General features: G+C 40.1%; 2 protein-coding genes across 6 annotated transcripts; both read right to left on the bottom strand.

The window, feature by feature from the left end:
- Positions 1-118: 118 nt before the first annotated feature.
- Positions 119-7,774, bottom strand: LOC105417133 (uncharacterized). Of its 3 annotated transcripts, none has more exons than XM_011608914.2 (13): positions 7,470-7,774; positions 7,085-7,153; positions 5,176-5,200; positions 3,166-3,252; positions 2,937-3,076; positions 2,735-2,848; positions 2,585-2,630; positions 1,444-2,353; positions 1,246-1,354; positions 1,085-1,162; positions 909-1,010; positions 533-800; positions 119-405 (listed from the first exon to the last, which is right to left on the bottom strand). In XM_011608914.2, the coding sequence occupies exons 1-13, from the start codon at positions 7,524-7,526 to the stop codon at positions 182-184; spliced, it is 2,229 nt and encodes a 742-aa protein (XP_011607216.1). In that variant the 5' UTR covers positions 7,527-7,774; the 3' UTR covers positions 119-181. The 3 variants fall into 3 exon arrangements, with proteins under 3 accessions (XP_011607216.1, XP_011607217.1, XP_011607218.1); XM_011608915.2 differs by having other exon boundaries at positions 2,585-2,627; XM_011608916.2 differs by lacking the exons at positions 5,176-5,200; positions 7,470-7,774.
- Positions 7,775-7,867: 93 nt separating this feature from the next.
- On the bottom strand, positions 7,868-12,377 carry LOC101066807 (regulation of nuclear pre-mRNA domain-containing protein 1A). Of its 3 annotated transcripts, none has more exons than XM_003968895.3 (7): positions 11,973-12,377; positions 10,479-10,608; positions 10,250-10,356; positions 9,991-10,082; positions 9,695-9,821; positions 9,400-9,575; positions 7,868-8,188 (listed from the first exon to the last, which is right to left on the bottom strand). In XM_003968895.3, exons 1-7 carry the CDS (start codon positions 12,121-12,123, stop codon positions 8,090-8,092), a joined length of 882 nt encoding a protein of 293 aa, XP_003968944.1. In that variant the 5' UTR covers positions 12,124-12,377; the 3' UTR covers positions 7,868-8,089. The 3 variants fall into 3 exon arrangements, with proteins under 3 accessions (XP_003968944.1, XP_029700693.1, XP_011607219.1); XM_029844833.1 differs by lacking the exon at positions 7,868-8,188 and adding an exon at positions 8,833-9,304 and having other exon boundaries at positions 11,973-12,376; XM_011608917.2 differs by lacking the exon at positions 7,868-8,188 and adding an exon at positions 8,833-8,928 and having other exon boundaries at positions 11,973-12,376.
- Positions 12,378-13,715: the final 1,338 nt, after the last annotated feature.

The raw sequence follows: 13,715 nt of genomic DNA, 5'->3' as shown, positions 1-13,715 counted from the left end.
ACTTGCAAGCCTACAGATGAGCAGTTTCATTTTGACATCTGCATTACCCTCTCAAACCTCTTTGTTATGAAACTGACTAAAGGAAAGTACAAGTTTCAAGGAAACATACATCGTAACATAAAGTTGAATTTTTTTTAATTTAATAAAAGTGAAGGAAATACAGGCTATGAAAATGTTACAATTACTGCCTTTTCACGAGTTCCAGGAGTGTTGAGGTAATTTTCTCTAGGCTGCTGGAGTAAAGACCACTCTTCTCCATATATTGAAAATAAGCAGAAGGATGAAGGTCCAAATGGTCCTCATCACCATAAGAGGACGTGGGTTCCAGAGCCCTTTGAGGATAACTCGGAGCATCACTTAGATTGAAAACTTGTCTTGAAGGTATTTCGCTCTGGACGAAACCATCTGAAAAGGAATTTATAAATGATCAGAAAATGAAATGTATAATTTAAAAAGACAAATATGGACAATATAATACAAATAAGTTATGTCATATACATAAAATTAAATTTTAAAAAACAGTTTGCTTTACCTTCATGATGGCTATGATTTGAGCTGGGGTATCTCGGCTCTGCTTGCATGGAACGGCTGTGTTCACTGTGCTGCTCCTCAGGCATATTGTGAGCAAGGTTCTCCCAAACACTTTCTCTGTGATCTTCATGATAATTTGGGCTTTCTACTTGTTGTCTGTAGTCACAATTTTCTCTGAGCATTCGCTCATACATATGTCTGGTAGGCAAACAGTCATCGGGATTTAAGCTGTTAAAGTTTTTGGAGACGAATGCTCTACTGGGGGTTTTCTGCAAGAAATATAGTTGTTTCTTCATTTGCTTTTATTTTTTATTTAAAAGATTGACAATTAATATAGGTGGCACATTGCAATAATTCACCTTGTGGGTTACACTTACCTCAATATTGTCTGATTTCTTGGCCATAAATTCTTTTAGAAGGTCACAAAGTTTACTTTTTAGGAATTCAGCTTCTTCTCTATTGGCAACTTCAATGTTTTTCTGGGAGATAATAGACAAACAATGAACAATAACAAAACAAAAACAATTTATATGCACAAGATTGATGATCTTACCAGCATATCATATACAACTTCTTTCTGTGAACCTCCTCTTTCTCCAGCTCTGTTATAACTTTCATAATGATGTGGGCTCTTAAAAACACATGTTTAACATCAGCTCATCACATTATGCAACACACCTTATATTTAACTCTGCCAGTTTTATCATTAATTACCTGTACGTGACCAGAATGTTGCGTTTCATTCATTCTAGGTCTCAGTGATGAGTGATCTGGTGAATGGTAGCTGTCATACTTTAGCTCTGAAGGTCCACACTCTTCATACCTTACACAAGAAATCAAATAAGTCCAAAACAGCAGCCAGCTTCATGGAGGGGACCACTTTGTTATCAACGGGAAGTCATTATCACTTACATTCTCCTTGTCTTTGCCACCTCTTCTATAGAGGCGTCAGAGAAGCGACTCTTTCTTTTTCTTTTACCCTGTTCAATATCATCACTTCTGCCTTTCAGGAAGCGCTTGAATGGCTCTGGTATGTCCGCCATGAACCTTGGAACATCACCTTTTCTCTCAAGATTTGATAGTCCCGGTCTGCTCAGCCCAGGTTTGGCTGCTTCGGTATATGGTTTTCCAATATTGTGGTCTTCCATTAACTGAGCATTTACCAAAAAGTCACGTGACTGGTCACTCTCCACCCCTCTAGAAAAGCTTCTTCTTCTGCTCTCTGGTTCCCTTGATCCCCGCCTTCTGTCCCAAGACCACTGACGGCTGTCATCATTTGGGTATAATTGCTTATAGACTGAAGACCGACCATGCTCAATTCCTTTTTCCTCAGTGCGTACAATATCCAGGGGATCCGTTTCTGGGTAACCCCTCCTGTAAGTTGCTTCTTCTACACAAGATCCATCTCGACTGTACGACTGTGACCGTCCAAGGCGCACTTCTAACCTTGAATAACAATTGGAAATGTTAGGCTTTAACTCGACAGCTCTCTGTTCAGCTCGTCCATATTGCTCTTTGTAATTGGTACGGTAATGAGGATCTCCATGAGCCTGTTTGCATCCATCTCTTTCCCTGTGATCTGTTTTTATAGTGATCTGTACATTTTCTTCAAAGCGGCCCCAGCTGCTCGTGTCCCTACAGTCTTGTTCCAAGCCGTAAGAATCTTCTTGATGGAACGAAGATTCATTTGGTTGTTTTGAGACACTGCCCCCTCTTGGAACACAATCGATCTTAAAATCCATGAGACTTGGAAGGTGTAATGTCGCACCTTGTCGTGCCAGTGAACCTTTTTTGTATCGGTTTTCCATTTGCCACCGTTGATCTGGGAGAAAAGATTAAAAAGAAAAACAAACTCTCACAACCTTACCCTTAACTACCCCTAGTTACCCTCTCCTAATTACCCTCATGCTAGCCATTCACAGAACATTTATCTCCAGAGATCCAAAAAGAATGTAGTAAAAAAACAAGCTGTTGGTAGTCAATTCCCTTTGATGATAAATGTTTGACTTGAGTTACAATATCAAGATGATGCCCATGTAGATTAAACTTTTACCTCCTGGTGAGGGAAATGTGGTGTTTCTGGACCTCTTGGCCATCTGCTGAAATAGAGAAGGACAAATATCTATTACTTCATGTATTTTTGCAGAGACAAAAAAGCCACTAATTAATTCATAATAATCAATATGCTAAATGTTTGCCATACAACTGGATGTCCTCGGCCGTCTTGTCTCTCAATCATCTCTGCTTTGGCCTTGCAAATGTTGCCTCCCAAGGATTCTCTTTTATTCCAAGTCACCAAGTCTGGTCGTTTTGTTTCCTGTATACGGAAATTAGAATACTGACTATGACTTTTATGTTAAAAAACCCCCCAAATCTTTAGCTTCCATATGTTCAATCCTTCTTACCATATATTTTTGCCTGTGTTTACGTCCAATTAGGTGGCGGACCATTTCTGTCAGATGTGCAGTCTGATTACACAGATTGCATGTGTATCTGGGATCACCGTGTGAATCATTGTTGGACAATTCTCTCAAGTAATCCAAGCCTAAAATGCAAAATAGAAAAAGAATGAAAGAAACACAGAGAATGCAAGACACCTGTTTAGTATTAAGTATTAAAAAGGATGCTATTCACCAATGATGGGCTCATCAAGTTTCATGTAATCCAGATAATGTAGAATGTCTTCAAATATGGGTGTGTTTTGCCGTCGCACAGCACGACCTAAGAAATGGACAAACTCCAGTTAACAAAAGAAAACATGGTGATATATAATAAAAGGATTTTAATGACACTTGATCAAATACAACTTCTGCCTTCCCAACCTTTATTATGATCAGGGTCTTTCTTCTTTGGTCACCAAGTTGACCTCTGATTACATCTGCAAATTAGCCCAACTCCTCTAAAACAAGAGTTCTTCTATATATCCAAGCATTTGCAGTTTTCCAGAAGACAAGGGATGCACAATATGCTGCACAGATATTGATCAGTGAAAATGCTCTTAATTATGATCCAACACAACAGTGTTTGAGATTGGGCAGCATTGTTTTGTGTGCAGGAGGGAGGGATAGTTTTTTCAGTTTTGTGCGACCAACGTGAATAACAAAAATGTTATTCGCTCAAAAGATGTGGCTAAAAAGCCAATGATCAGAGATCCAGATTCCAGAACATGGCAAATTAAGTTCTCCATTAGTGGAATGGTCCTTCTCGACACAGGCTGACAAATCACTGACCGAAAGTACAAGAAAAGAAAAGAAAGTGTCCATCACTCTGTTCTCTGTGGTTCACCCATTCTAATTTACCATAAGTTCTGGTCCGGAGCGTTACATCCCCATGTTATGTGCAACACATAAACACTTGCTGGCAGTGGCAACACCATTGCAGTGTTTTCCAGTGCAAAGTCGTTAGGAGGCAGCGGGACTCTGTCCATCAGGGCTTGATTCTTGACATCAGGGTTGACTGTAGGAGATGATGGAGTGGGGCTCTGACCAATAACATTGGCCATTCTCTGTTAGCCAAAACAGAGTCCTGTTCAGTAACCTTTTTCCTTCCTGCGTCTCAGTTGAGTGACAGTGGAGGCGGTAGCTGGCAGTAGAACTCCAGGTGTGCCAGTGGTTGGCTGTCCGGTACGCTGCCCCGTAAACAATAACCTGTCATTGGAAATAGTAGCCCAACATACGGTGTGTACGGCACCTTTTCCGTACACATGTTGAGCGGAATTCCTCATTTTGAGTAGACACATCAGTCCCAGGCAGGCAAAAGTATTTGCTGTTGATTTGCAACTGCTTTATCCCTCTTGGGGTCATGGGGAGGGTACACACACCTGGATGAGTTGTCAGTTGATTGAAGGACCCTGTATGAGCATTTGTGGGTTTGGTACCTTGCACAATAGTACCTGGGCAATGCTCTGAAGGTGTTCTGGCTCCTTCCCCTACTACCAGAACACCTTCCATGTTTGGTCTGTGGTGGGGCTCGAACCAAAAGCCCTCCACTTCTTAGCCTAATTCCCAACACACTGAGATACCACCGCCCCAGCCCCTGCAACAGGACCATCCTCTTAAAAACAATGGGCAGGAAAACAGTGACTCAGGAGACACATCAACTTCTAAAATCACAGAGGATTAGTTTTATGTCTCCTGCACAGTCAGTGCTTGAATCCTGGAGGGGAGTGGGGTTGGCACAGGGTTTCTCTGTATCGGGGGCAGGAGTGGTATGCCTTGCTTCCCATCCAGACACTGTCCATCATGCCTCAGTCCATCTCAGGCATTAAATTGATTATGGAAGTGTAACCGACCACACCATGCGTAGATAGCCATGGGACTTACTAAACCATCCCAAAAGTTTAAAAAAAAAAAAAAAATCCATCTGAAAGTTCCAGGCCAGTATTTTCAGTAATCCTGCTGCTGATGCATCATTTACATCAGGTGTTGATGTTTGGCAGCGTTGACTATTTTAGATTCAACTCAACTGCTCGTTGTGCAGTAAGTCCAGAGTTCAGGAGGGCACGGGAAAGCCTGTATTTTGAGCTATATCTACCAGCTTGTCAAAATATTTTTCTCTAAAAATAGACTGATATACCTGCCACAGAAGACGGCAAGTATAATCAGGGCAAGAGAAGATTACATTGACAAGGTGACATTTACTTACCCACAGCAATAAGGGCATCCTCCTTCTGCCGGAAATGAAAGGAGAGTAATACAAATTAAGTCAAACAGGTGCGTACACTGGTAAGATCAGTGCTACAGATAAAGAAAAGGATTTTTTTTCTATTAACAAAAACATTTTAATTAATTTATAGCTTATAGTGCAGTAAAATAGATGCCACTCAGATGGATTCCTTTTTTATCCCCAGAACAATCTGAGTACTTCACACAAAGAGCCAGACTTTTTTTCTGAATGGCTCATTTGTGATGCTGTCATATGTAGAGCAGCCATTTACATGCACTTTAACTTAAAGGGCTTCAGCTATGACTGAGCTATGCATAACCAATGTCAAGTTAATATAAAAGGATCCAGGGTGGGGGCTTTCCAAAGGGAGTGAACAACAGTCCCCTTCACAGATGTCTGCCATAATGTCCATGGCAATATGGGTGCTATTTTGTTGTGATGGAAAAATGTCAGACCACGACAACTGCATTATTCTTAGGTATCCATTTAATGGTTTTATACTGTCAAGCAGTGCAAAAACCAATATTATGATGGACTGAACAGTTCCCAAAAAGGAGCACCTTTGTAACTTATGGGAGTTACAAAAGATCAGTTGCACATGTCCCAACAATGTGAAAGAAAAAGTACATGGAATACGACTCCACAAACATGTCAGTGCCACCAGTAAAGAATGACACAGCAGTCAGTAGTCTGAATACATAACACATATTTCCGTATGGTGTCTTACCGACAAGGTAAAACGCTCAAATATTGTGACATCTCTCTGTTCTCCGTAGTCACAGAACATTTGCCATAGAACAGGGTAAGAAGAAGTGTCATCAAGCATCAGATGTCCCAGGCCAGTTGAGATCAGGATTAAATCCATCATTCCACTCCTCATAACAGATGATTGCCACAGAGAAACCAACCTTTCCGTTGGTGTCATCTTGTGATGCTGATGCGCATACTCATGCTCATCCATGTCTTCTAAGCCCATCTACAGACATTGATCACACCCTTACATTCTCGTATCTCGATCCCAAATCTTCATTTATGAAAACATCCCTGCAGGCCTTTAAAAGGTCTTGGATGTGATTCAATGCCTTCCTCCGGAGGAGAGTTTTCTTTCATAACATCCATTGTATTTTGAGATCCAGAGCTCCAGCAAGACAAGTTTGAGCCAGATGTAGATTTTCAAGAGGGAAATGAAATGAACACGGTTACCTGTGGTTTAATGTATAGGAACATGTTGACAAAGACGTGTTAAAAGGATCAAATTGGGAAAGGGAAATTTTAAAACGCAATGGTTGCTATAAAATGAAGACTATGAAATTGGACTGCCAAACAATCCATTTCCTTTCCAGCCACAGTGCAAATATGACGGACCGAATCAAGTTCAGCCCAATGTTGATACGTTGACATATTTTCCCGGGTGTCAACCTACTGCAAGATCAACGCTTTAAAGAGGCCTTCCATGTTCCTTTAACATCAACTGTAGAATCCCCAAACAGCAAGGCAACACTTCCACGACTGCACATGAAAGAACTTGACACTGTGCAACATTTTAGCACATTTGGAAAAGAAAATAAGCTGGAAGATCCCAGCTGAGATGCAAGAAGAAGCTCCTTTTCATTCCTGATGTGGTACTTACCATATCAGCGGTTGGTTTGATTCAAGAAGATCAAGATGCAGTAGTTTAAACAGCGGGAAGGAGATAATCAAGGTCGAACAGGCAAGGAGGGAAGACAAAATATAGCTGGATATTTTTTAACAATATCAAGCTAATGCCACCATTAAGAGCTTGGCGATGTGAAAGATGTGCTCCCAAAAAGCTCTAAAGTTCGCTGAGTGTTTAAAGCTGGGGGTCCAGATTCCCATTACCATATTGTAAATGTGTTGTGTTCATTACCTTTAAATGGCTAGGCGATGTCAGATGAATCTTATACAAGGTTTCCCCTCTCATAGACTTTTCACACACCTGTGTTTAAAGAAACTATACATCAGCGTGTTGACAAGCTGCATAAAACCCTGTTACGATGATTAATTTATAGTAACTTACAACGGTACAACTTAAGTGTGCCATTATAGTTAACGTCTCGCAATAACACATTAACTACGTACAAGTGACTACAACTTAAATTGTATATAAATTCGTTTCTGAAGAAAAGCGTTTGAATGACAGGACGTCTGTCTTTATTTATTATGTATTGATATATATATATATATATATTTAAAATCTACCTCTCGGGTGTCGAATTCATTAGCTACAACTGAGTTAAATGTAGCCAACGTACCTTGCATTCAATAAACTGGGCGTCATCTTCATCATAGGGAGTCACAAATTCGTCCATTTTTGGCTAATATGTGACTTTATTTCAAGTCGCGTCGTTTAGCCAAACGCTAAATGCTAGAAGCAGCTCTGAAACGACCTCCAGCTTCAAGTTTTTGTTTGGTTATTTATAGGCACTGGCTTGCAGTTTTGCCGTATTATTTCGTTAACAAACAAACGACAACCCACGGTCTAAACTTAAAATAAGATATATTCCTTGCAAATCTGCCAGTTAATGGCGTCCGAATTTGTCAACTTCCGGAAGAAACCCTTGGATACCGGAAATGACGCCGAAATTAGTGGCCTTTCCCATAATATGCAAAAAACGTATGTCAATAATGAATTACAAGTTTCACACGTGGCTGCAAACGTTACTTTTATTTTACTAATAATAATTTGCCTCATATATACAAAAAGCCACGATGATAAATAATTTTTCTGTAGACGTAATGACAGCCACAGGTAAACTAAACAATGGAACAGACACTTTCCACTACCAAGTATGATAATGTCACTCATCAAACATTTAAGAGAGGCATCAAGATGTTTCAGTAGCAGGAGGGTCTGATCACAGGAGAATAAACTTCAGTTTGAAGGGTTGTAAATTCCCTCTGGAAGGTTGTTGAGACGCGACCGCAGCTCCTTCCGGACCTGAGTCACTTTTGCCAGTTTACGTTTGTATTCCTGAAAATGTGAAGACAACATACATCAATAAGTCACCAAAATAAGTCTGAATAAACTACTTCATGAGACAGAAGCATTTTTGACAGCAATCAATATGGAACTGTACAAAACATACATAATTCAGAATCTAAAAGTTAAAGCAAAAGACCTAGAACCCACATTAACCCGTTATCTGATGCATATGACAACAAATTTCCAGGTTTCAACTCACGCAGCCATTCCTCATGGTTTATGTCACATCAAGGAACCAGACTCCCACCGACATTTAGATTTAACTTTTCATAACCAGTGGGACAATGTACCAGTTGCACATTATTTAGAATAAATCTAGCAAAATAAACAGCAGCAAAATAACATTAATAAATTGACTTTGTTGATTTACATACGCCCATGTTTACAAAGATAATTGCTTCATCTTCATGTGTGCTTATTCAATGTTTGTAAAAACCGAAGCTGCAAGGAATTACAATGGCACAGTGATGTTTTTTTTCACCTTTAACCTGGCACACAACTGAAAATGTCTCTCCAGCTCGATTAGAATCAGATAAGGTTTTGTCTTTTCTCAGGGAGAACAAACCTTAGTTTTTAATCAGTAGTACAAGGAGCTGCAAGTTTACAGCTAATGGAAAAAAACTCACAAGATCTTTTTGGTTTGTTTGTTTTATTGTCACTTTTTATTAAAGGCTTGAGTAAATTCTGGGTGAAGAAACAAGTATGAAATTCTTTGTCTTCCTGTTGTCCTGTGGATAAAAGCTGGAAAGTTACTGCCATCGTACAAATATGCCATATTTTAAAAATTTTATTCTGTAGTAGAGTTTTAAAAATTTGAGTTTTAGTCAACACTTACTGTATGGGAACTGAGTTAGGTCAAAATCCAAACAAATTTCAGCGAGTAAAAGATGTTTGATCAGATCTAATACTCAAACCTATAATAATTAGTGGGATGTGACAGATAAGGAGCAGGAGAGCACCATAACCCAGTCCGAGATGGCTGTGGTCCAGCCGGGTTTTCTGCTCTGCCAGCTTTCGGTAAGGCAGCAGGCCGTCGTCTACCTGGTAGGTCAGAAAACCCGGTTGGATTACCGCCCTCGAGGCCTGGGTTTAGACACACCTGGACTAGGGACAACACCCACAAAAAAGAGGTATAGTAGCTACGGTATGCACAGAAAAGTAAGAAAAGATTAAAATGAGAAAGGAGAGTGATTACGCACTTCAAGTTTCTGTTCGTTCTGGGCCAGGCCGTCCTTCTGACTCTGTAGGAAGACCGTTAATGTACGCGTGAGCTGCCTCCTGTCGTCTATCTCTGCTGCCAAGCGGCCGCTGTAATCTGCTAACAGCATGCAGGCCTCCTCCACCAGCCGGGAGAGCCGCTCTCCTGATTCTTTATCTGCAGCACAGGAGGCAAAAAGCAGACCAGAATATGTCACCTGAAATTTGCTATTTGACCACTGTTGAATCTGCTTCCTCAGTGATTGAGACAACGTTTTCCTTATCTTGCAGCTCTACCTGTGATCTTGTGAAGCAGTGACGTATCCTGCACCTCAGCAGGGAGGGAGGAGATGCGCTGACGTAGCGCCGAGTCACTGGAGGCTGCGTTTTCCAGCTCCTGCAGCGCTCGGATTAACTCTGCTGTCTGAGACGGAGAGCAAACACCATAAAGGGAAGGTTTTCTTTAAAGGCAGGAGAGTATATATTATGCTGTCAAGGGGACATCATGATCACTTTTGTCAAGCGAGAATATAAAAAGAAATGAAGAGAAATTAGCATATTATTCTATTCTTTGTGCTTGCTGTTGGCAGAACCTGCGGGGGCTCAGCCGGCGAGCTCTGCGATGCAAAGTCCTCATCTGTCTGGATCTCTTCATAAGACCTCTTTTTAGCCTTCTTTTCTCCATCTAGAATTCATTTAAAAAAAGAGGTATACGCTTTACATTTCTAGTGTTTTTCTAGCTACATTGACTTTGTGACAGAGAAATTGTGCAGATGTAATTTGTTAAACGTATATTTTATGGATCATGTTAGTCAGGCGTAAAGCATCTCAGAATTTGTTGCACCAACTCACAGAGTACTTGTGAGAGCTGATCCAGGAGGTTGTTCTCATATACAGCCCTCTCTTGCCAGATAGACAAAACCCGACCCAGCTGTTTCTTACAGCCCTCCTCGCCGTCTCTAAACAGGAAGAGAGACACTGTAAAAGCCATTGTGATGTCTAGTCCATTTTGAGGCCGAACAACAGCCACTGTTGCCATTTATCCCAAATCCCCGATTGCCACCGCTAAGGGAAAACTGACCTGTACACGTGTTTGAAAGCGTTGACAATAACCGGAGCAAAGTCCTGGGTGAATTCTGGCCCTTTTTTCTTGCTATTTTGGATCACATCATTGGCCAAGTAAAGGAAGGTCAGCTTGCGTGACACCTGAGCTGTCAGTGTTTAAATAGACATTTAAACATGTTACTGTGGAGTACTTTGATGTGGTTTGCAAAAACAAACGCAGGATTTAAAAAACAAGCATAACATTGAAATGATATTCTTGGTTATCAATAAATCTATTCCCAATACATCAAATAATCACATGGAGACTTTCTTTACCATATATCTGCCAAATGCAGGAAATCAACTATATTTTTTTTTATATACCGATATATATTTTGCAGCTCAGTTCCATGATGGAGGTATAGCGTAAATGTTGGCTCAAGTATCGAGGGGAAAAGGAGAGCTCTAGCTCCAGTGTGATTAACAATGCACACGCTTTTCACAACTCAGACAAGATCTGAAAATAGATCTTCCACTTGCCATATAACTCTGATCCCTAAGGAAACTTATGCTAGTGATTGCAACAGCTACCACAAACCCATTAATATATAATTATATATTAACAGCTTATTCATGTCTAATAACCGAGTTCAGTCGCTACAGCGTGTTAACATTACCAACAGGTTAGGATTTGTATCTGAATGAAGACAGAATTACCCTGCTAATGAAATGGCCAAGCTTTTCTAATATTGTTCTGAGGAAGGGCAACTGTCATGATTATGTCAGAATACTGACTTTATCTTTAAAAATGAATTCCTGATTCAGGAGAGTATTATATGCCTATTTTTAAGGCAATGTTCAAAAGCTTACAGCCCAGAACAACAACAATAGCGAGGCCACACGGTATGAATACACTGATATTAGGACAATTTGATGTTTAGCTGTAATTATACTGGACACTACAGTGTATCAGGGTAAACCCAATGCTATGACAATCTTTTATTCCGCCATCAAGATGATATGAAGCTAATTTCAACCCGGACTCAAAAACAATTTATGGCGCTCAGTTTGGCAACATCAGCTAATGTTTGGCTTGTTTTCTCCTGAATGCTGTTTTTGTTTCTAGGCCTGTATAAACACGACTGAAGTAATGAAAGTGAGCTATTGTTTAGCCAGAGGCTAGTACTGCTGTTTCATTAGCATTTGCACAGACGGTTTTATAATTAGCTGACAGCATCGTCAACAATTTAATGCCAACCAAATGAACATGCAGGCTAATATAAGCTCTAAGGTAGCCAATATTGATGAGTCACAACCTTTTATGCATTAAAAAAGTTGGCTAGATGTGTAATCCTGCTACCAACCTTACATGAACATCATCATAATGATAATAATATCGTAGTTTTGCACTTTATAGAGACGCCTTAGCCGGAGGTAGCAGCCTCATGTAGCCGACAGCTAATGTTGCGCGGAACTTGTTTTATGGTTGTTACAACCGTCTCTTCGACCCTGACGACCGTGCCTGTCTTACCTTTTTTGAGTTCGTTGAACCAAACATTGACAATGGTCTTCGAGTGTTTTCTGTGATGAATGAGCCACAGTGACAGCGTCTGCACACTTTGCTGAGAGTTGCTAAGCTCGGAGAGTTTCTTCTCCAGAGCTGCCTCAGAGAAAGCTGACATCTTGACGAGACTGCGGGGAGAAGGAGAGACGGCCACCGCGCTTCTCCCAGATGTGTTCTCTGTCACAAATTAGCGTATCTCTGCAGGGTTTTGAGTCCAGGAGAATCAGAAACCATGCGGCAACCTCTGTGGGCGAGTGTTTTGCTATCTGGACGCAGCACTAGTGTTTACATATGGCTGGCTTTGAATTTAGCTACGAACATTTCGTGAATACCATTTTCGCACGGGAGCTATGATGCGTTCATGGCAGACGTAATTTAAAGCTTCAAAATGAATACTCCAGGGACCCGGTAAAACTCTTAACCGGTTTTATAAAACTAACCGGTTTTATAATCGGTCAACTCCACTGTACACAACCGCTTAAAAGTCTCTTAACAAAAGAAAGAGAGAAGTTAATTTTTAATTTTAATTTACTTGCTTTAATGACATATGGGTGACCAGAAAGGCTTACGCATAACAAAACAAGTTAATACGCAAATACATACATTTTGGTCGATAGAATATTTTAGTTGGGATTTTTATTTGTCTCTGTATTCCCCATTTCTTTACTTATGTCTGCCTTTCAATGCATAGGTACTCGTTAATATCGTCACTACGCTAATGAGGGCCGCTGTTGAACTCAATCTAAAGCAGGATTGGCGGGCTGTCGGGCAACCAGGGCAACCAGACAAAAGCAATCTACTCCCGGTAAATTGACCTTCTTTTCAGCCATGTGGTCAAGTAAAACATCCAACATTCTTTCCAGTCGACAGAAAATATGGTCTTTTGATACGTGGTGCTTAAATCCATTTGTTAATCGTGAGCAAATGCTCAGTGAAGATATCAACGAGTACCTCTGCATTGACAGGCAGTAATAATCAAGACAAGATCGCACCGTACGAACCCATCCTGCAGTCTATCAAATTATACCGGTATAGGAGCGGAGAAATACAGAAATAAATGAATATATGATAAAATAATAAAAAGTGTTTAAAATGAATACAAGGTAAAACACATTAATGTGCACATACATAAATAGCCTCAATAAAAAGTTATATTGATTAAAATATATGTATTAATGTATGTGTCTATTTATTTAGTTATGCTAAAGGCATCTTTGGTGACCAATAGGAGTGTGGTTTATAACCTCACCTTTATGTAACAGATGGATGTTTAAGTAAGATGTTTAAGCATGTTGTTAGGTCATGCCTAGAAATAAATACGATATTGGACTCAAAATATCACAAAACAAACAAACGGCGAATAAATGATAAATACTGTAAGTTGTAAATTACCAGGATTAGTAACAATAACAGAGTTTACTTGGCAAAAAGGGTTTGATTTTGTGGCATTTCCAATCTTATCTGCCTTTGTAAAATTCAGGATTCACAATGAATATGTAAAAATACTAAATATAATAATAAAATGTATGACTATACGTGTAAAATTCAGCAACTGTCACCAAAACAATCAATGATTTACATCAACACCAGAAACCCAACGATCACCAAGTAACCACTAGATGGTGCCGTAACTCCTCATATTGAACATTCTGATGAATAAAGATAATGTGCCAGCACCATTACCTCGACTATCCACTGGCCCCAGACGAT

This window comes from Takifugu rubripes, chromosome 12 (genome assembly GCF_901000725.2).
Source record: "Takifugu rubripes chromosome 12, fTakRub1.2, whole genome shotgun sequence".
In the NCBI taxonomy this organism is placed as follows: domain Eukaryota; kingdom Metazoa; phylum Chordata; class Actinopteri; order Tetraodontiformes; family Tetraodontidae; genus Takifugu; species Takifugu rubripes.
This window is presented reverse-complemented; position numbering and strand designations above follow the sequence as displayed.